At 46.6% G+C, this 22,504-nt stretch overlaps 1 protein-coding gene across 2 annotated transcripts in view; it reads left to right on the top strand.

Annotated features, from left to right (window-relative positions):
• SH3PXD2B (SH3 and PX domains 2B) overlaps positions 1-22,504 on the top strand; it is a 118,916-nt gene that overhangs the window by 54,061 nt on the left and 42,351 nt on the right. For both annotated transcript variants that reach the window (XM_030927873.1, XM_030927872.1), the window contains exons 4-5: positions 1,983-2,059; positions 14,800-14,891. In XM_030927873.1, the coding sequence (XP_030783733.1) occupies positions 1,983-2,059; positions 14,800-14,891 (169 nt within the window). The remainder of the gene's footprint in view (positions 1-1,982; positions 2,060-14,799; positions 14,892-22,504) is intronic.

Here is a 22,504-nt window from a genome sequence, read left to right as displayed (position 1 = left end):
TTAATTGGTGAAAATCAGAAAGAAAAAAAAAAGGCTTTCTTTTTTTTTTTAATTTACTGTGTCTACCTAGTTTCCCAATAGTGTCCTTTTGCACCAGAGCAAGTTGTCCAGTTGTTTAAAATGTTGAATTAGCCATATGGTCTTTTAGGGTGCAAATCTCTATTACCACTTTGCATTGCAAATCTTTAAAAGTCAGTAGGGTTGTTTTTCAACATCCCTTCCAGTTCTGTCATATTATGAAAATTCTGACTATACTAGCCTTTTTTTTTTTTGAGACGGAGTCTCACTCTGTCACCCACGCTGGAGTGTCATGGTGTGATCTTGGCTCACTGCATCCTCCGCCTCCCAGGCTCAAGTGATTCTCCTGCCTTAGCCTCCCGAGTAGCTGGGACTATAGGCACATGCTACCACGCCTGGCTGATTTTTATTCTTATTTTTATTTGCATTTTTAGTAGAGACGGGGTTTTGCCATGTTGGCCAGGTTGGTCTCAAACTCCTGACCTGAAGTGATCCACCCACCTTGGCCTCCCAAAGTGCTGGGATTACAGGCGTGAACCACCACGCCCGACACTTACTAGACTTTTCTATGCCATCCTATCCCTGCCTGCCCGAGCTTGATCTATGGAGATAACCATCTCACCAGAAACCATCTTAGATCAATAGTAATCTCTCTTCACCTTGCCAGGCTCTTGACCCAAATTCCTCTTTTTAACCAACCTCCTACGGCCAGAAATAGAGAGAGCTCTTAGTAGGTCTCCATGTTCTGCTCTCCAGAGCAGCTGTGGTCCTCCCACGCCTTCCCCTTGACCTACCCATAGATTCCCCCTGGTCGCTCTGCACGAGCTTGGTAGAGGTGCTCATCTCCATCCCCGATATGTTTGGCCCTCCTTTATGTCTTATTTCTGATTTCCCCTGCCCCCGACTGTGGTAGATCCAGAATGGTGAGCCAGGTGGTCTTAACCTTTAGTGCGTATGCTTCACCACCATCTCTCTAAGAGAGGATAGCCTGTCTAAACTCTTGAGAACCCACTGATTTGCTTTAAACAGACCTCACCCATGACATTTCAATGTCTTGGATATTTCCAGAGATCTCCAGTGGCATCATGTATATACCCGTGTTTTCCTGTGACCCACATTCTCTGCCCATGTGTCATATTGGTAGCCCCAGGCCCCAGAGTTTCGGATGTTGTGAAGCAGGTTGTGGACTCTCAGTTAATATTTGGTGAAATAGGAAAACTCGAAACCCTTCTCTCACGAACACTAATTGGGGAAGGAACTGGAAGAATTTGCCATCTTTGCAGGTGGAAGCCACATTCATACATTTATCAAACATTAGTGTCACAGAATGGACTGAGACACAGTCAGTTCCTATTTGTGCAGAGCACATGACTGGTAGGACAGAAGAAGTGCTGTAAAAATAAATAATGTGTGCAGTCAGAAAGAGCCGTCTCTTAACCGCTATGAGGGATGGTGGGTGGGGTTGCATGGGGAGGTGTCCGGGCAGAGGGGAGGGCTCAGCATGGGGGTTTAGGGAACATGAGGAAAAGGCAGAGGGTGAATGAGGATAAGGGAGGAGTCTGAACTATTGCTGAGGGCATGTCTGCTTGTCCACTGCACTATTCACCCAGCCAGAATCCTGGAGTTGGACAGGACCTCACATGCTCGGGTCCAACCTTCTTTCTTCATCAGGTAGGAGTGGCTTCCTTCTGCGGTTGTTTCCAGCCTCCCTTATCTCACCAAAACTTACTCCGTGGCTCCCATTCCCCCAAGCCCTTGTGTTAAAACTGTGAACATGGTTTAGGGGGACCTCGCATGGCCTTATCCAAGCCCCGCGGAAGTCCAGCAGGGGTACCTTGATCACAGCCAGGAATTTTGGCACCACTCAGACCTACCCTAGGAACAGCCATGTCCACATCCTCTCAGGTTGCTGAGAGCTTGTCCCTGTTCCCTGACAACACTGTCTTTGCTCTTATCTTCTGCAGGTAAGATTCTCTTCAGACGAAGCCACATCCGGGACGTGGCTGTCAAACGCCTGATACCAATTGATGAATACTGTAAGGTAAGGCTTAGAAATGCCCACACAGTCTTCCCTGTAGGTGTATTCTGTTTTCTTTTCTTTTTCTGGCTACAGGATGCTCACCGATAAAAATTTATACAATTCAAAGGAATGTAAAGAAATTAGGGGGAAAAGTCACTCATTATCATTAAACTTAGAGGCAACAGTTATTAAGGGTTTTACATATTTCCTTTCCACCTTGATGTGCATTTCGTAATGATGTTGAGACCATTCTGTATGTGTTATTTTGTTGCTCTTTCTCTTTTGCCATAATTATGTGAGAATTTCCCTGCTATTAAAATATCCTTTTGGCTGGGCACGGTGGCTCACACCTGTAATCTCAGCACTTTGGGAGGCCAAGGCAGGTGGATCACTTGAAGTCAGGAGTTTGGGACCAGCCTGGCCAACATGTTGAAACCCCATCTGTACTAAACATAGAAAAATTAGCCAGGTGTGGTGGTGCACACCTGTAGTCCCAGCTACTTGGGAGGCTGAGGCAGGTTAATCACTTGAACCTGGGAGGTGGAGGTTGCAGTGAGCTGAGATTGGCGCCACTGCACTCCTGCCTGGGCAACAGAGTAAGACTCTATCTCAGAAAAAATAAAAATCCTCATAAGCCTGCTTTTAATGACCGCATAGAATTCCCTTATACATTCGTGCTTCAAAAGTTATTTAACCAACCCCTGTTATTTGATGGTGCAGCGGCTTTAGTCCTAAATAACAAGAGACCTGCCTTTTGGTTGTATTTCATTTGACTTGAGGCTGTAGTCAGGAAAGGAGCATGTTTTTATTTAGTTTAACAGTTTTCCTTTGGTATTTACTTCTCCAAGTTAAAATCACTAGCGATTCTGATGGGAGAGGAGTAGGAATAGCAAGAAATGTTTTTTAAATGGAGCAGTGAACGATCTCCCCCTCAGATCAGGAACAAAGCGAGTATGTTTACCCTCACGTGTGTGTTCTACATTTTACTGGAGGACTAGCCGGTGTAAGCAAACAAAAAAGAAAGAAAAGGCATCCAGATTGGCAAGGAAAGAGTGTAACTCTTGACTCACAAATGACATGATTCTCTATGTAGAAAATCATAAGAGATCCATCAAAAAATGCTAGGACAAATAAATGAGTTTAGTAAGATCAGGATTAAACGCTCAGTATACAGAAAGCAATTGTATTTCTATACCTTAGGAACAAATAATCCAGAAGTGAAATTAAGAAAACAGTCCCACTCCCAGTAGCATCAAAAAGAATAAAATACTTACAAATAAGTTTCACAAAAGAAGTGCAGGATTTATACACTGAAACTACAAAACATTTCCATGAAAATTAAAGAAGATCTAAATTCATGGAGATACATTCCATACTTATGGGTTGGAAGACTCAATGTTGTTAAAATGTAACTCCTCCCAGAATTAATCTGCATATTCAATACAATCCCTGTCAAAATCTTTTTCATAGGCTTTTTAATAGAAATTGACAAGCCGGCCGGGCGCGGTGGCTCAAGCCTGTAATCCCAGCACTTTGGGAGTCTGAGACGGGCGGATCACGAGGTCAGGAGATCGAGACCATCCTGGCGAACACGGTGAAACCCCATCTCTACTAAAAAAAATACAAAAAACCAGCCAGGCGAAGTGGCGGGTGCCTGTAGTCCCAGTTACTCGGGAGGCTGAGGCAGGAGAATGGCATAAACCCGGGAGGCGGAGGTTGCAGTGAGCTGAGATCCGGTCCCTGCACTCCAGCCTGGGCGACAGTGCGAGACTCCGTCTCAAAAAAAAAAAAAAAAAAAAAAGAGATTGACAAGCCAATCCTCAAGTGTATGTGGAAATATAAAGGACCCAGAATAGTCAAAACACTTTTGAAAAAGAACAACTTTAGAGGAGCCATACTATCCATTTTCAAAACTCCCTACAAGGTACGGTGATCAGGATAGTATGGTACTGACAAAAATAGGTATATAGATCAGCGGAACAACACTGAGAGTCCAGAAATAAAATCTTACAAAATGTTTGATCAGTTCATATTCCACAAAGGTACCAAGACAATTCACTGGAAAAGGATAGTCTTTTTTTTTTTTTTTTTTTTTTTTTTGAGATGGAGTCTCGCCCTGTTGCCCAGGCTGGAGTGCAGTGGTGCCATCTCGACTCACTGCAACCTCCGCCTCCTGGGTTCAAGGGATTCTCCTGCCTCAGCCTCATGAGTAGCTGGGATTACAGGCACTCACCACCGTGCCTGGCAAATTTTTTTTTTTTTTTTTTTTTTTGTATTTTTAGTAGAGACGGGGTTTCACTATATGTTGGCCAGGCTGGTCTCGGACTCCTGACCTCAAGAGATCCACCCACTTCAGCCTCCCAAAGTGCTGGAATTACAGGCATGAGCCACCATGCCAGGCCGAAAAGGACAGTCTTTTTAACAAACAGTTGAGATAGTCACCTGTTGCATTCATTTCCTAGGGCTGCATAGCAAAATACCACAAACTGGGTGGCTTACAACATCGTTTAGTTTCTCATGGTTCTGGAGGCTGGAAGTCTCGGCAGCAGGGCCCTCTGACCTCTCTCATTGGTTTATAGATGAGATGCCTCTTCTCCCTGTGTCTTTACAAGGTCTTTTCTGTACCTGGCTATGTCCTACTCTCCTCTTCCTATAAAGACACAGTGATATTGGATTAAGGCACATTCCTAGTGACTTCATTTTACTTTAAATCACCTTTTGAAAGATCCTGTCTCTGAATATATTCACATTCTAGGGGCTTGGGGGTTAGGACTTTAATATATGAATGGGGGGTGGGGAGCAAAACACTATGGCCCTCAACAGCTGTACACATGCAAAAAAAAATGAATTTAGACCCTTATCTCATACCATGCATGAAAATCAACTCAAAGTGGATCATAACGCTAAATATAAGAGCTGAAACTATAAAACTTCTAAAAGAAAACATAGGAGAAAGTCATCACAATCCTGAACTGGGCAGAGTTTTTAGCTATGACCCCAGAAGTGTGAGCCTTTAAAGAAAAACTGATAAAAATTGGATTTAATTAAATGGATTTATAGATTTCTATACTTCAAAAAGTACCATTAACAAAATGGCCAGGCCAGTGGCTCACGCCTGTAATCCCAGCTCTTTGGAGCACCAAGGCAGACAGATAACTTGAGGTCCGGGGTTCAAGACCAGCCTGGCCAACATGGTGAAACGTCTTCTCTACTAAAAATACAAAAATTAGTCGGGCGTAGTGGTGCACACCTGTAATCCCAGCTGTTTGGGAGGCTGAAGTGGGAGGATTGCTTGAATCCAGGAGGTGGAGGTTGCAGTGAGCCAAAATGGTGCCACTGCACTCCAGCCTGGGACAGAGTGAGACTCCATCTCAAAAAAAGAGAAAGAAATGGTATACCATGGACTGGGAGAAAATATTTGTTAATCATATATCCAATAAAGGATTTGTATTGAACATACACAAATAACTCAATAATTGTAAGACAACCTGATTTTAAAGACTTCAGTACAAATTTTACCCAAGAAGATACAGGAATGACTAGTAAGCACATGAATAGATGCTCAATATCATTATCATTATGGGAATGCAAAATAAAACCATAACGAGATACCTACACAGCCACTAGAGTTGCTTATAATCAACAAGACAGACAATAGCAAGTGTTGGTGAGAATATGGAGCAACTGGAGCCTTTAAGATAGGAAGCTACAAGCTGGGCGTGGTGGCTCAAGGCTGTAATCCCAGTATTTTGGGAGGCTGAGGCAGGTGATCACCTGAGGTCGGGAGTTCGAGACCAACCTGACCAACATGGAGAAACCCTGTCTCTCCTAAAAATACAAAATGAGCCAGGTGAGGTGGTGCATGCCTGTAATCCCAGCTACTCAGGAGGCTGAGGCAGGAGAATCGCTTGAACCCAGGAAGTGGAGGTTGAGGTGAGCCGCGATCATGCCATTGCACTCCAGCCTGGGAAACAAGGGCAATACTCCATCTAAAAAAAAAAAAAAAGATGAGAAGCTACTTTGGAAGATAGTTTGGCAGTTTCCTCAAAAGTTAAACTTATCGTATGACCACTCTTAGGTATATACTCAAGAGAATTGAAAACTTATGTCCTCACAAAGACTTGGCTGCAAATGTTCATAGCAACATTAATTCATAATAGCCAACACTAGAGGTGATCCACAAGTCCATCAGCTGGTGAATGGATACAGAAAATGCATAATATCCATACAATAGACATATCTTTTTATTTGGCAATAAAAAGCACTGGGAGCATGCCACAGTGGCTTGAGCCTGTACTCCCAGGACACAGAAGACTGAGGCAGGAGGATTGCTTGAGCCCAGGAGTTGGAGGCTGCCATGAGCCTTGATAGCACTACTGCACTCCATCCTGGGTGACAGAGCAAGACTCCAGCTCTAAATGAATAAATAAAGCAATGACACACTGATACACGCTGGATGAATCTCCAAAGCATAATGCTGAGTGAAAGAAGCCAGATGTGTACAACTACACATTGTATGATTCTGTTTATATGAAATGTGCAGAAAAGGCAAATTTATAGAGGCAAAAAGCAGAACAGTGGTTTCCCAGACCTGGGGGTCTGCTCATTCGACATGGGCAGAGATGAACTGCAGATTAGGTTGGGGGACATTTTTGAAGTGATGGACAAGTTTTGAAACTAGGTCGTGATGATTGTTGCACAACTCTGTAATTTACCAAATATCGTTGACATTGTGCACCTATAATGGATACATGTTATGGTATGTAAATTATGCCACAGTGAATCTGTTTAAAAGTATTAGTCCAGGCGCAGTGGCTCATGCCTGTAATCCCAGCACTTTGGGAGGCTGAGGTGGGAAGACTGCTTCAGGCCAGGAGTTTGAGAGTAGCCTGGGCAACATAGTGAGACCCCCATCTCTACAAAAAAAGTGTTAAACAAAAGGGGGCAGTGTGGGGACAGATGATCCTTCTCTTGGCAGGAGATGTCAAGGAAGTTCAGAAAATCTCTCCTGATTGAGCGTCTGCTCTTTGCCAAATGGGACCTTGTCTTATCTTTCCAACAACTTTGAGGAATAGGCTTTATTTTTATTATTTTGAGACAAGGTCTTGCTCTATCTCCGGGGCTGGAGTACAGTAGGGTGACCTTGGTTCACTGCAACCTCAGTCTCCTAGGCTCAAGTGATCCTCCCACCTCAGCCTCCTGAGTAACTGGAACCACCAGCATGTACCAAGTTTTTGCTTTTATTTTTTGATAGAGATGGGGTTTCACCATGTTGCCAAGGCTGGTCTTGAACTCCTAGGCAGGAGTAAGTTTTATTATTCCCATTGTGTAGATGAGGAAGTGGAGGCCCAACAAAGTTACTTACAGTAAGATTTTAGGTTTGAGGGTTAGAGAGCTGGACTTGAACCTTTTACGCCACCACACTCACATACTACTTATAGCCTCTCTAAGATAAAGTAAAAAATGCAAGGCCGGGCGTGGTGGCTCATGCCTGTAATTCCAGCATTTTGGGAGGTTGAAGTGGGCACATCATGAGGTCAGGAGTTTGAGACCAGCCTGACCAACATGGTGAAACCCTGTCTCTACTTAAAATACAAAAATTATCCAGGTGTGGTGGCAGGGACCTGTAATCCCAGCTACTCAGGAGGCTGAGGCAGGAGAATTGATTGAACCCAGGAGGCAGAGGTTGCAGTGAGCCAAGATCGTGCCATTACACTCCAGCCTGGGTGACAGAGCAAGACTCCATCTCAAAAAAAAAGGAAAGAAAGTAAAAGTTCAAAAAGCCTAAGTATTCAAATGTGTGTTTCTTAGAGCCAGATAAACCCAGACTCTTCTGTCTGCTGAGTATCTCATGACAAAAGAAGGGCTGGGGCAAAGGGGCAGCCATTAGCACTGCTGTTGCCTGCCAGCCCTCAGAAGAAGGTTCAGCTCTTCCTTGTCCCATTCCAAACCTCTAGAGCCTGAAATTCCAATGCTGGAGATGATCTTCTTTTGTCTAGGCTCTACTGGCAAGGACTATAGGGTCACCTTGCCCAGCTGGGAAGTTCCAGTTCGTACCTTCCGCAGAATCTGTTGTCCCTCAGCCCGAATTAGCCTATTCTGCTTCTTCCCCAGCCCACCTGACTTCTCTCCAGAGTCAGATTTTCCTTGCACCCAGAGCTTCACCAACTCCTGGACTTTTGGTTTTGAAAAGGAAATTTAAAATCCGAGAGTAATACAGGATAGCAGCAGCCTGATGCTTGGAATGGTACAGAGATAATGAATTCACCTGGGCTAACCACAGGGAGGAAACTACTTATGTTAAATGAGCCACGTGGAAGTTACTACCCCCTCTATTAATGAAACATAATAAATAGAGCAGATATTTGGAGTTTTGGTTGGCCAGATTCCCTGGGCTCAGTTTCAAGGGAACTGCCCTCCTGGAGAGAGATGAAATGATCCGCTTCTTTTATAGACTACGTAGGCTGTTACATGACATTTAGGTATCTGTTACTGACATTGCTGTGAACCGACTTAAGCCAATTTGATCTATCACAACTAACTTTATTTTAGTAGAAAATGAAAGTCTCTAATAGAGATAGATGAGGGCTATAGATGATATCCCAAAGCTAGCTCCCAGGTATATATTACAATGGAAGAAACTTTCTGTTCTCAGACCTATTGTAAAGTTACACTAAATTAACATAGTGCAGTATTAGCACAAGGATAGACAAACCCTTGAAACAAATAGAAAACCCAGAAACAGATCCGTGTGTATTTGGATGGACACTGTGACACTGACAAAGGCAACCTTGCAGGTCATTCCTCAATAAATGGATATCCACATGGGAAAAAAAACAAAAAAGATAACTAACCCCTGCCTCACACCACACATGAAATCATTTCCAAGAAAATTAAAGACATAAATGTAAGAGGCAATATCACAAAAGGTTTTAGAAGATAACATAGGAAAATATATTTATAATCTCTAGGTATAGGATTTCTAAAGATACAAAAAGGATACCCAGCACAAAAAGGTTGATTTATTTGAATACATTAATTTTAAGAACTTCTGTTCGTCAAAAGACAATGAAAATATGACTCAGCTGAATCCTGCCACACCTACAAGCATTTATTATCAAGCCGCCTCATAAATAGCCACTCAAGTTTTTCTGGAAGCTCCTTGAAATCCCAGCTGTCTGTCTGACATCTCTTTGCATGAATGATTCCTCAAGGCAGATGCAGCCACATTCTAGAGGCAGGATCAGCTTATCCTAACCGTGGTCTCACAGTAAAATCCTCAAGAAGAAGCTGAACCCTAAATCCTAGACCCAGGGCCCTGTTCTGAAGGGTATACGGTACTGGGTTCACCAGGTTCTGTTTGTGCAAGGGACAGAGTGTCTGAGAATATTTCTAGGATCATTTCACCAGTAGAAAAACAAAATTCTTTCTCACAACAGTTAGGCTAATGAATAAAGGTTGTGGTATTGATCCACAATGAAGATAGTTAAAGCCCTGAAGCAGCCTTTTCTGAAGTATGGACTTCTGATTAGAGTCTTTCACTTGCCCCAGTGTTCATTCTCAGTGAGGGGTCTTCAGGTAGTAACTAACCATCATACGGCGTAGCTTAAATCAAACACACATGCAAATGTACACACTTGTGCGTGTGGGTGCCCATGCTGTAGTATTTTAAACTGGGGGCAACATAACAGCAGTATTTACAAGGCTCCAAACACTTGAGACTTTCCTTCTGGAATTCTGTCGTACACCACCCACTTATATTATTATTAATCTTTTTCTTCAACTCACCTTTTGAACTTCTTCACATTATGAGACTGAGGTGCTGCCTACTGTGATAAGAGGGATTCCTGACTTTTTAAACTTCTGAACACAATATATCTTAGAGGAAACTTTGTATCACAAACATAACATAAAACTGCTATCAGCTGGGCACAGTGGTTTACGCCTGTAATCCCAACACTTTGGAAGGCCGAGACAGGTGGACTACTTGAGACCAGGAGTTTGAGACCAGCCTGGGCAACATGGCGAAACCCCGTTTCTACTAAAAATACAAAAATTAGCCAGGCATGGTGTGCACGCCTGTAATTCCAGCTACTCAGGAGGCTGAGGTGGGAGAATCTCAAGCCCAGGAGGTGGAGGCTGCAGTGAGCTGAGATCCCACCCTGCACTGCAGCCTGGGCCACAGAGCCAGACTCTGTCTCAAAAACAAGCAAACAAAACAAATAGGTATCATGTGCCTGCCATAAAAGTAAAAAATAAAAACAATAAAACAACAACAACAACAGAAAATGTTTTTAAATCTAACTAGCTGCTGTTACCTGCCTACCGGAGGCTCTGCAGAGCCCGTCCTGCTCAGGAAGCAAGTTAGACAAGTGTTACTTCTCTAGGGCATTCTTTTTTAAATTACAGAAGGTTGAAAGAGAATTGAGAAAACATGAACCTTCTCCCTAGCCAAGGCATTGTCATTTAACGTAATCATCTGGCTGCCTCTGAAATCACCTTTGGAAACATGTACATTCTTGTACCTGGGGCAGTATAGAGATTATTGGAATAACGGGATTATCCAGTGTCCATCAAGCAGCTAGTATATGATGGAAACCATACAGCCACTTCCTCACTTATTCTATGGCACAGCCCTCCAAGATGGGTGTTCTTTAGCTCCACTTTGCAGATGAGTAGACTGAGGCTCAGAGAGGCAGTGAGACTTGGCCAGAATCTCATAGCCAGGAAGTGACGAGGCCAGAATCAGGAACTGGTTCTGTCTGACCTTTATTGTTACCCTCTGCAAGCAGGACTTGCTCTCCTCTCTGGTGCCTGCATCAGCCACATCTGTCCAAAGCGCCAGGATCCCTTCCAGAACAGGACTGAGTTGGCTGGAGCTGTGGTTCTTTGTCGCTACTGATGGAACTCAGGGCTATCCTGGAGTCTTTCAGAAGCAGAATGGTTTCTCGGCCCCGGGTCATTTTTTACTGGTAGCCACGTCCATCCCAAATGAAATGGGCCAACATCAAAGCATTCAGCCCTGCCTTTTATTAGTAACTTGACTTCTTTTATGGTTTGGGGGTTTGGTTTGGCTTTTACTGCCTAGGCATAGCTCAAAACCAGAAGAGAACTTGGCATCATCAGGAGGTTTCCATGGGCCTCGTTTGTCTCTTCCCCTCCTGGTCCATTTGGGGCCTCTGCCCATCCTGGGAGGCCCCCTCCAGGCAGAGACAGTGACCATCTCCCGGGGTCGTGCCCCACACCCACCCAGCTCTCCTCTAACAGAGACACATGGCCAGCTCCAGCCTGTTCCCTCGTGTTGTTTACGGTCTCACCAGCACTGTCTAGGCATGTAGGGAAGGTGGAGGAGGAACAGCTGCCACCCTGCTGCCTTTTGTGGATTTAAGGTAGAGGTTTGCAGTCGGCCTTTCCTGGACTCTCAAGTCCAAGCCACCTCACCAGAGCCTCCATTTCCCCATCTTTTAAATGGGCCAGCCTTCCTGAGGTTACATAAAGTGACACAGATGAACACGTTTCGGGAGCCACCCAGTGCTGAGCCAAGGTCAGGGAGTGCTGTTATTGCAGTCTTGGGGGGAAGCCGCAAGATATTTGCACACAAAGCAGCCAGGACACACCACAGTCCAGCATATAATCAGCTCCTTCATTATGTGGCTCCAACTGCAAGGGCTGCAGGATTTCAGAGGAAAAAGAGACCCGTGGGGAGTGGGGAGCAGACAGCAGCTCATCCTGGCCAGGAGAACGACCACTCGCTGCTCGGAACCAGAAAAAGAAGGGGGACCAGAAACAGGAGGTGGGGGAGGGAAGGGCCTGCTCCTGTCTCTGGGACTCCCTGATTCAGCTCTGGAAACAGTCCTTAAGGATCTGCTGCAGAGCAGGAGCTACTTAAAGGCTGATTTTAAAAATCGGTGAGCCCTTTAGTCACCCCTCAGAAGGATGGAAGGGTGGACAGTGACCAGGAAAGGTCCCCTACTAAGTCATCCACATCCCTCACAATGTTTATCTATTTTGAGTCTGGAGCAGATTGCAGCTCAGGGGCTTAAAGTTAGAGCCTGACTCAAAGTAATGTAGGGTTGGCAACCCAAGTGCCCATCGACAGGTGAAGGATAAGCAAAATGTGGTGTATCCATACAATGGAATATCACTCATCCTTTAAAAGGAAGGAGGTGTTGATGCCCGGCTACAAGCATGAGCCTTGAATGGATGAGCATGCTAAATGACATCAGCCAGACTCAAAACGACAAACGCTGTATAATTCCACTTGTATGAGCTACCTGGCATCATCAATCCCTAGAGACAGAAGTAGAATGGTGGTGCCGGGGGAGGGTGGAAGGGTAGTTGTTATTTAATGAGTACAGAGTTTCAGTTTTGCAAGATGAAAAGAGTTCTGTGGATGGATGGCAGTGCTGGTAGCACAGCAGTGTGAATGTATTAAATACTTAATGCACTGTAACAGTACAGTTGAAAATGGGTAAGATGGTAAGCTTTTACTGTGTTTTACACAGGTTAATTTTTTTAAACTGTGTAAAATATGGGAGAAATAATTGCGTAGGGTCAACATATCCACGAAGCCCTGTAAAAGGTACCACACTGGAGGCCTCCATTCATCTCTCCGTTGGTCCACGAGAGCCCAGTACTGCTGCAGGGTTGGCACATCACTCTGGGAGTTGGGTGGTGAGTTATTAAGGGCTGGTTATATAGAAAATGCAAGACACAGGCCGGCCGCAAGGGCTCACGCCCAGCACTTTGGGAGCCAAGGTGGGCGGATCACAAGGTCAGGAGATCGAGACTATCTTGGCCAACCTGGTAAAACCCCATCTCTACTAAAATATAAAAAATTAGCCGGGCACGGTGGCATGCAGCTGTAATCCCAGCTACTAAGGAGGCTGAGGCCGGGAATCGCTTGAACCTGGGAGGCAAAGGTTGCAGTGAGCTGAGATAGCACCACTGCACTCCAGCCTGATGACAGAGCAAGACTCCGTCAAGAAAGAAAGAGAGAGAGAAAGGGGAGGGGGGGGGGAGGGAGGGAGGGAGGGAGGGAGGGAGGGAGGGAGGAAGGAAGGAAGGAAGGAAGGAAGGAAGGAAGGAAGGAAGGAAGGAAGGAAGGAAGGAAGGAAGGAAGGAAGGAAATGCAAGGCACATCTCTTGAACTGCTTGGGTGGCTTGGCTGCCAGAATCATCTGTGCAATTCATGTGTATGCACATGTGTTCTCTGCACATGTGTGTGCAACAAAATGTATGTATGAACCACCTGAACCACCCTCAGATCTACATCCTCATCACCCTGTTCCAGGGCCTGGGCCAAAGGAGGCTTCAGTAAATATTTGTTAAACCAAGCTGTTTATTCATGATGGCCATGTCTGAGTTTCAAATCCTTTAATGAGCAGATTGTACTCTGCACTGCTCTTGTATTTGGCACAGAAACTAGTGCAGTGCTGGGCACAAAGAAAATGCTCATTGAATCATTGACTGAATACCTGTTAGTAGATAAACCAGCTTTGTGGAGGGCAACTTTGTGCCCACCACCTACCCTCTGTCCAACCTATAGCCACTTGAGGCTCCATGACACAGCCAGTGAGTCACTGGGGCAGATTAATGTGGAATTTGGCCAGTGGAAGATCTATTTCAACCGCTCATTAACTTAGAGACTTTGAACCTCTATCCAAATCATAAAACAGTCCCTTCACTTTAATGCTTCAGATTCGTGAGTTAAGACACGTATGTGAGCATGTTGGAAATAACCTTAAGATTCACCAGTAGACGACTTGAATAAAGTATGACACAGCTGTACAAAATCCAATATCCAGTATAGGTGATGTTATAGAAGAATAATGAAATGAGCCAGCTGCAGTGGCTCAACACCTGTAATCCCAGCACTTTGGGAGGCTGAAGTGGGTGGATCACTTGAGGCCGGGAGCTCGAGACCAGCCTGGCTGACATGCCGAAACCCCGTCTCACTAAAAATACAAAAAAAAGAAAAAAAAAATTAGCCAGGCATGGTACCACATGCCTATAATCCCAGCTGCTCAGGAGGCCAGGGCACAAAAATTCCTTAAACCCAGGAGGCAGAGGTTGTGGTGAGCCAAGATTGCACCACTGCACTCCAGCCTGGGTGACAGAGCAAGATCCTGTCTCAACGTAAATAAGAATAATGAAATGGCATGAAGGTGACAATTTATAGTTAAGTGAAAGCATCGGTTTACAAAATAGCATGTACAGTATGGTGTGATTTTTGCCTGAATATGTACCTATTACTTGAACAAATATGCCTATAATATATGCATGTATGTCATACATTTTGTGTGTGTGTGTGTATGTGTTGTTTCCCAAACCAGCAGCATCACCAGGAAACTTTTTTTAGAGATGGACATTCAGCCCCCTCCACAGAACTACTGAATCAGAAACTCGGGTGGGGATCCATGATCTGTGTTTTAACAAGCCCTCCAAGTGACTCTGGTGCCTTCCTGAGTTTGAGAGCCACTGGTGGTGTATGGCATTCCTAACACCCCCTCCTTCCTTTGCTTTTTGGTTGTGTGTGTGTGTGTGTGTGTGTGTGTGTGTGTGTGTGTGTTTGTTTGAGACAGTCTCTGTGTCGCCCAGGCTGGAGTGCAGTGGCGCGATCTCAGCTCACTGCAACCTCTGCCTCCCAGGTTCAAACAATTCTCTTGCCTCAGCCTCCTGAGTAGCTGGGATTACAGGCACATGCCACCGTGCCCAGCCCCCTCTCCTCCTTTGCACTCACCTGCGTCTCTCTTCTCCAGGCCCTCATCCAGCTGCCCCCCTACATCTCTCAGTGTGATGAGGTGCTGCAGTTCTTTGAGACAAGACCTGAGGACCTGAATCCCCCCAAAGAGTAAGTTCGTTTGTGGGTTTCCCTAGATGGAGCTCCACAGACCTCCCTCCTGCCAGTCCAGCCACCTCCAAATAAAGCAAAGTGCAGCCGACAGTGGGTTTCGTCGGCTGAACCCCTGTGAGACCACACTTCACTTAGCCTTCAGAGGTGCTGTAAGTGGGTAGTGATCGTCCGATTTGACAGGTGAAGGAAACTGGCCGAGTGCCACTCCTGTCATCCCGTAATACTCTGCACCTGCCCACAGCATTTAGTGAGGTGTGTCGGAACTGGGCAGACTGAGCCCACGAGGCAGGGGCTGAGCTGCAGATTCATCTGGCTTCTGTCTGCAGAGGTGGGTGTGCTCAGGAACTGTCAGGGATGTGAATGCGGGAGCAACCCAAACCAACGAAGACCCCACTGCCAGTGAGCAACGGGGCCAGGATTTCATCCTGACCAGCCAGGCTCCGAAGCGCTCCAAAATGCCCACCATAGCCCTGCCTCCCTGTCACTTCTCCCTGCAGTGGGCAGGCCGCTTGCCCAGATGCCTGTCGCTACAGAGCCGGCAGCCCCAGCCACACAGTGCACACCACGTAAAACCCAAGCACCGCCTGCCTACCTGCACTTACGCACCAACACCCTGGCCAGCCCAGGTGCTTTGGGGAAAGCAGGTGGGGATCTGGCTAATGGAGAAATAGCAGTGGGGAAAAGAGACCAGCCCAAGGTGCTGGGATTGTCCTGGGGTCACAGGAGCAAGAGCCGGCAGAGTTTGGGGTCCATCTGGGCTCATTCAAGAAGGTCTGAAAAGGACCAGCCAGGCTCTATTCCAAAAGTAGATGCTGCCACTCTTGGCACTGCGTTCACTGGATGCCCCAGGCAGCAGCCGTAACCAAGGCTGAGTTTGCCAAGCAGCCAGCGTGGAGGGAGTATGCTGAGCACTGTACGTGTATCAAGAGAGAAACACATGCTCCTTTTTGGAAGTGATCTGCTGGAGTCACAAAATTTTTTTAAATAGACTTGTGAGGAGAAAGCATCGAAGTGTTCTAACAAGTGAAGTCAGGCCATTTATATTTATACACACACACAGCGACCTCCAAAATGGAGTTCACAGACCTCCAAGTGCACCACTCAGGACTGATGGTTTGCTAGCACGCAGTTGAGTAGACCTAAGTCTCTGCAATAAATATATTCCAATATGCACCGTTTCCTGTGATGAGCACAGAGTGAGTAAATACAGCTTCTCATAGTGAGTGCACAGAAGCGCGTGGTTTTGGAGTCAAGGGAGACATTCTGTAAGAGGCAACAGTAAACCTTTGAATCAGATGTCACAAGGGAATGCTTTACCAACACGGAAGCCAAGACACGGTTTCATAAATTTAAAAATAATCATAAAGATACAGAATAATATAAATCTGATAATTTGGGGTGTTTAGCTCATGCTGGCTAATGTTTTTGTTCTTAGTGTCTTTGGCGTTGGTGTCTGGTAAGCATTTCCCAGTTTGTATCGCCATCATGAAATATGGGGAAATATTCTCAAAGCACCTTTGTCTACAGTCCTCCCAAGCTTGCAGGACTGAACTGCCATTCAGGCTCATAGCCTCTGGCTTCAATTATAATTTCTACACAAGGTAAATCAAAGGATACAGAACTTATTGTGTTCCCTTTCCACTTCATTTTCTCACAAAACTGCCCAGTAAAAACTGTCATTCCCTCACGCCTGTAATCCCAGCACTTTGGGAGACTGAGGTGGGAGGATTGCTTGAGCTCAGAAGTTCGAGACCAGCCTGAGCAACACAGTGAGACCCTGTCTCTACTAAAAATCAAAAAAAATTTTTTTGATTGTGGTACATGCCTGTAGTCCCAGATACTCAGGAAACTGAGATGGGAGAATTGCTCGGGCCAAGGAGGTTGCAGCTGCAGTGAGCAGTGATCGTTACTACTGCACTCCAGCCTGGGCGACAGAGGGAGACTCTGTCTCAGAAACAAAAAACCCGTCATTCCTCTCTTACAGATGAGGAAGCTGAGGTTCAGAATAATAAAAGGGACTTTTAACAAAATAGTAATGAAAGAGAGGCACAGTTTGGAAGAGGTGAAGGTGAATTTTCCCCAGGTCAGCCTATGTCTGAACCTAAGCTCAGTCCCACACAAGAGGCTTACCTGATAGAAAAGAGCCCGAGTTTGCAATCTAGTACACCCAGGTTCGAATCCCGCCTCTGCCACTCCTGGCTGTGTGGCTATGCGCCTCCCTCACTTTGCTTCTGGGCTTCTACTTGCTCTATTGTGAAATGGGAGTAGCTGTACTTCTTAGGGTAATGGTGAGGACTGAGTGACTGCCACAGGGAAAAATTCTAAGACCTTGCCAGCTGCTCAGGAAGTGGTGGCTCTTGCTAGTTCCCCTCTTGGAATGTCCAGACATTGCTGTCTTTATTCCAGTGCCGTCTCTTAAGAGTTCATCAAGATGCCCAGCCTGATATACCCTCAGCAGGGAAACTTGCCTGACTACTGTCTTAGTCTGTTCCACCTGCTATGACAAAAATACCACAGACTGGGTGGCTTAACAACAAAAATGTATTTCTCACTTTCTGGAGGCTAGAAATCCAAGATCAAGGTGCCAGCTATTTCAGTGCCTGGTGAAGGCCACTTCCTGGTTTGCAGATGTGTCCCCACGTGGAGGGGAGAGAGAGAGAGAGAGTTCTCATGTCTCTTCTTTTTTTTTTTTCTTTTAATTTTTTGTAGAGACAGGGTCTGGCTATGTTGCCCAGGCGGGTCTGAAACTCCCAGGCTCAAGCGATCCTCTTACCTTCATGTTTCTTCTCATAAAGGTGCTAATCCCATTCTGGGGGCTCCACCTTTATGACCTAATTACCCCCCAAAGGTTCCATCTCCAAGCACCATCACACTGGGGGTCAGGGTTTCAACATACGAATTCAGTTTATAGGAGCGACTTTCAAGCCGGGTGAGCTTTGGCAGGTTTTTCCGCCCCTTGCTTCCATCTCCTCTTATGTGAGATGGGGCGATGACACCTCCCTCACAGCATTGCTTGGGGAATCAAATGAGAGGCTGTAGAGAAAATCACTTGGGTCGTGCTCTGCAGACCTTATTGCCCAAGGGCAGAGGAAGCAGCAGGCATCAGACAGCAGCCATGAGGGTAGTATTGACATTGGTGTGCGTTCCTTGGGCCCCTGAATTCAACGATAGCCAGATTTTCTTCTACTTTATCTCAGTGTCCTGGAGACTTTAACTTTGGGGAGTATCATGGACCACTTAGAGAATCCAACTTTAACTTTGGAGAGCATCATAGACCACTTAGAGATTCCAGCTGTAACTTTGGGGAGCGTCATGGACCACTTAGAGATTCCAACAAAAGCTTTCTTCCCTCTTCCTGGAGGAGCACCTGCAGTTTCAGGAGGTCCTCATGGGTGCAGAATCCTGTACATGGACCTGAGGTGAAGAAGCCCCGCCCTGGCGGCCCTTCCCAGTGTTAGTGCTGGGATTGCTTTGGCCTCTCCCTGGCGAGGGTGGTTGCAGTGGCCCCAGCCTCTGAGCAAGCATCAGATCAACTTAGACACACAGAGGGGAGAGGGCCAGGCCAGGGGCAGCTGCTGTGCTTGGGAGGAGTCTGGTCATCTTCATTCAAGGAGAGACACTTGGGGACACGGGGTGTAAGCCAGCCCTCGAGAGGAGGTGGGAAGTCCCGGAGGCTGCATGGTGGTTTTGTGACACTCTCTGTCTTCCTCTCTTTGGTGGCAGAGGCAGCCCCACTAGCTTGCTGTCTTGGGCTTGTAGAAATAGTGCAGGACAGGAGTTCTCAGTGCCCTTGCATCCAGCCAAGGGCACTGGCATTGTTCATTCATTCATCAGCCAGATAGGGAGGGCCTGCTGACTCCCACAGTGGTGGAAAAGCTGCGTGAACATGTGGGTACACAGGCACCCATGCATCCACAAGTAGAACAGCCACTAAAAATACAAAACACAGCCTAGACTGTACCAAAGAAAGCACCAGGTAACAGCTGAGATAAGCTAGCAAGCATCATGCTGGAGTATTTGTATGTGGTTCTGAGAGCCTTCCTGGAAAGAAAGGGAAGCTTCAAATATCTTTGTCCCTTCCCAGCTGTGTGACCCTGGACAAATGACTTGCCTTCTCTGAGCTACCCTGGCTCACAGCTCGGTTGTGAGGACTGAGCAAGATCCTACCCATAGAGGATGGTGTCTGGCACAGGGCAAGTGCTTACCTCGTGATGTCTTCCTTGCTTTAAGCCAGGATTTGAAAAGGAAGGAAGGTGGTGAGGTTGCCAAGGGCCCACGGGATGGTTCCGGGGCCACAGCAGGCAGTCTCAGCTGGGCCCTGGTTGTTGGTTTAGGGATAGTGAACTTGAGGGTTATACCCAGTGGGGTTGGTCTGTTGGTCAGGATCCCGAAGGTCAACCCATGTTAGGGCTTGAGATGGACTTTGGGGGTCTTTCCCAGCCAACTGGTGCTATTGGAGGAGGGTTTTGGCCACCGTGAGTAGGAAAACTTGGGAACACCCCAAGCATATCACACCCAGATGACCCACCTGCTTGAGCAAACGCATGCTGTGGCTGCCTGAACCCAAGAGCCCCCTGCCGTCCCCACTCCCGTGCTCTGGCTGGGACAGTGGAAGCAGGGGCGCGTGGCTCAGTAGGAGCCCGGGACTTAAACCCAGACCACAGCTCAGGTCGCAGGCCTGGATGGCAGCTCTGGCAGCTGGTGCTTTCTGTAGAAGCAGGCTGGTGGAACCTTCGTTACTGCATCTTGATGCAGCAGCTAAGAGGGGAACTTTGGTCACTAGACAGTCCAGGTGGTGGTCAGGAGAGTGGGCTCCAGCCAGACTTCTGGGTTCCAGTCCCGGGCCTGGTACCTCACCTTTCTGGGCCTCAGTATCTTCATCGGCAAAATGGAGTAACCCTCAAAGGGATGTATGAGGACGCAGTGAGTCAGTCCAAGTGTAGCTTTCTGACCAGGACCCAGTGAGTGCCACTGAAGGTGAGCCAGGACATTCCACTCTGACCCTCACCCTTCTCTGCATGGGCGCTGTGAAGGTCAACCTCAGTGATGTTATCCCTGGAGGGAGGACATCACTACCGGCCCAACCCAACCTGGCCAGACTCTGCTACGCCTCCCAGACATACAGGAGAACTGTAGTCCCTGGCTCTAGGGCTTGGCTTAGCTCCCTCCCTGCTCTCTCCCAGGTTGCTCTGAAGCATTATTACATGGTGGTTAAAAACCCAGACATTGAATAGACATTTCTCGAAAGAAAATGCACAAATAGCCAATAAGCATATGAGAAGATACTTGCATCATTATCCATCAGGAAATGCAAATCCAAGCTACAGTGAAATATCATTAGATCTAATTCACACCTGCTAGAATGGCTGTAATCAGGAAGATAGATAGATCAGGCATGGTGGCTCATACCTGTAATCCCAGCACTTTGGGAGGCCGAAGCGGGCAGATCACCTGAGGTCAGGAGTTCAAGACCAGCCTGGCCAACATAGCAAAACCCCGTCTCTACTAAAAATACAAAAATTAGCGTGGTGGCGGGTGCCTGTAATCCCAGCTACATGGGAGGCTGAGGCAGGAGAATCGTTTGAACCTGGGAGGCAGAGATTGCAGTGAGCCGAGATCACGCCACTGCACTCCAGCCTGGGTGACAGAGCGAGACTCCACCTCAAAAAAAAAAAGAAGATATATAATAAGTATTGTCAAGGATATGAAGAAGTTGGAACCTTCATACGTTGCTGGTGGGATATAAAATGATGCAGTTGCTGTGGACATCTGCGTGGCACTTCCTTAAAAAGTTAAACCTGGAGTTACCATATGACCTAGCAATTCCTCTCTTAGGTATATAACCAAGAGAAATAAAAACACATGTCCGTACAAAAACTTGTACACAGATGTTCACAGAAACATTTTTCAAAATAGCCAAAGAGTGGAAACAACCCAAATGTCCAGCGACTCAGTAATGGGTAAACATATTGTGGTTTATCCACACAATGGAATATTACTTAGCAACAAAAAGGAATGAAGTACTGATACATGCCACAACATGGATGAACCTCAAAGACCCTATGCCAAATGAAAGAAGCCGGCCACAAAAGGCCACACACTATATGATTCCGTTTATATGAAACATCCAGAACAGGCGAATCGTTAGAGAAAGCAAGCAGATTTGTGGTTGCCAAGGGCTGGAGGACGGGGAATGGGAAGTGACTAATGACGGGTATAGGGCTTCTTTTTGGAGTGATGAAAGTGATTTGGAATTAGTGGTGATAGTTGGATAACCTTGTGAATATACTAAAAACCAGTAAATTGTGTATCTTTTTTTTTTTTTTTTTTTTGAGACGGAGTCTCGCTCTGTTGCCCGGGCTGGAGTGCAGTGGCCGGATCTCAGGTCACTGCAAGCTCCGCCTCCCGGGTTTACGCCGTTCTCCTGCCTCAGCCTCCCGAGTAGCTGGGACTACAGGCGCCCGCCACCTCGCCCGGCTAGTTTTTTGTATTTTTTAGTAGATACGGGGTTTCACCATGTTAGCCAGGATGGTCTCGATCTCCTGACCTCGTGATCCGCCCGCCTCGGCCTCCCAAAGTGCTGGGATTACAGGCTTGAGCCACTGCGCCCGGCCAATTGTATATCTTTAAAGGATGAGTTTTTGTTTGTTTGTTTTGTTTTGTTTTTGACAGAGTCTCACTCTGTCTCCCAGGCTGGAGTGCAGTGGCACCATCTCGGCTCACTGCAGCCTCCACCTCCCAGGTTCAAGCAATTCTCCTGCCTCAGCCTCCTGAGTAGCTGAGATTACAGGTGCCTGCCACCACACCTAGCTCATTTTTGTATTTTTAAATAGAGATGGGGTTTCACCATGTTGGCCAGGCTGGTCTCCAATTCCTGACCTCAGGTGATCCGCCCACCCCAGGCCTCCCAAAGTGCTGGGATTACAGGCATGAGCCACCGCTTCAGGCCTAAAGGATGAGTTTTATGGTTTGTCAATTATATCTCAGTTTTTTTAAAGTTAGTTGGATCTGGGTTCAAATTCTAGCTGTGCGGCCTTGAGCAAATTACTTAGCCTCTCTGTTTCTCGTCTGTAAAATGGGAATAAGAATAATACTTATTCCCTATGATCATTGTGAGTATTGAATGAGTGAACTACAAGTGCCTAGCAGGGTGCCGGCACTGGGTCTAGTACCATTTAATAATACTAGCTAATGCTACTGTTGCCACAATGTCCATCCCAACCCAACCACTGCAAACTTTATTAGTCTTGAGATAACTTACTTTAAAGTGCTTTGTAAGCCCTAATTTGTAATGCTGCGTTTGTGATACAGTTGCTTTCCCCACCCCCCGGCCCCCGGCCCCCCAAGATGGAGTCTTGCTCTGTCACCCAGGCTAGAGTGCAGGCGCACGAGCTTGGCTCACTGCACCTCCACCTCCCAGGTTCAATTGATTCTTCTGTCTCAGCTTCCAGAGTAGCTGGGACCACAGGTGTGTGTCACTACACCCAGCTAATTTTTGTATTTTTAGTAGAGATGTGGTCTCACCATGCTGGCCAGGCTGGTCTTGAACTCCTGACCTCAGATGATCCACCCACCTCAGCCTCCCAAAGTGCTGAGATTACAGGCGTGAA

The sequence above is a fragment of the Rhinopithecus roxellana genome, chromosome 3 (assembly GCF_007565055.1).
Source record: "Rhinopithecus roxellana isolate Shanxi Qingling chromosome 3, ASM756505v1, whole genome shotgun sequence".
In the NCBI taxonomy this organism is placed as follows: Eukaryota; Metazoa; Chordata; class Mammalia; order Primates; family Cercopithecidae; genus Rhinopithecus; species Rhinopithecus roxellana.
The sequence above is the reverse complement of the archived record's forward strand: the minus strand, read 5'-3'. Positions and strand labels throughout refer to the sequence as shown.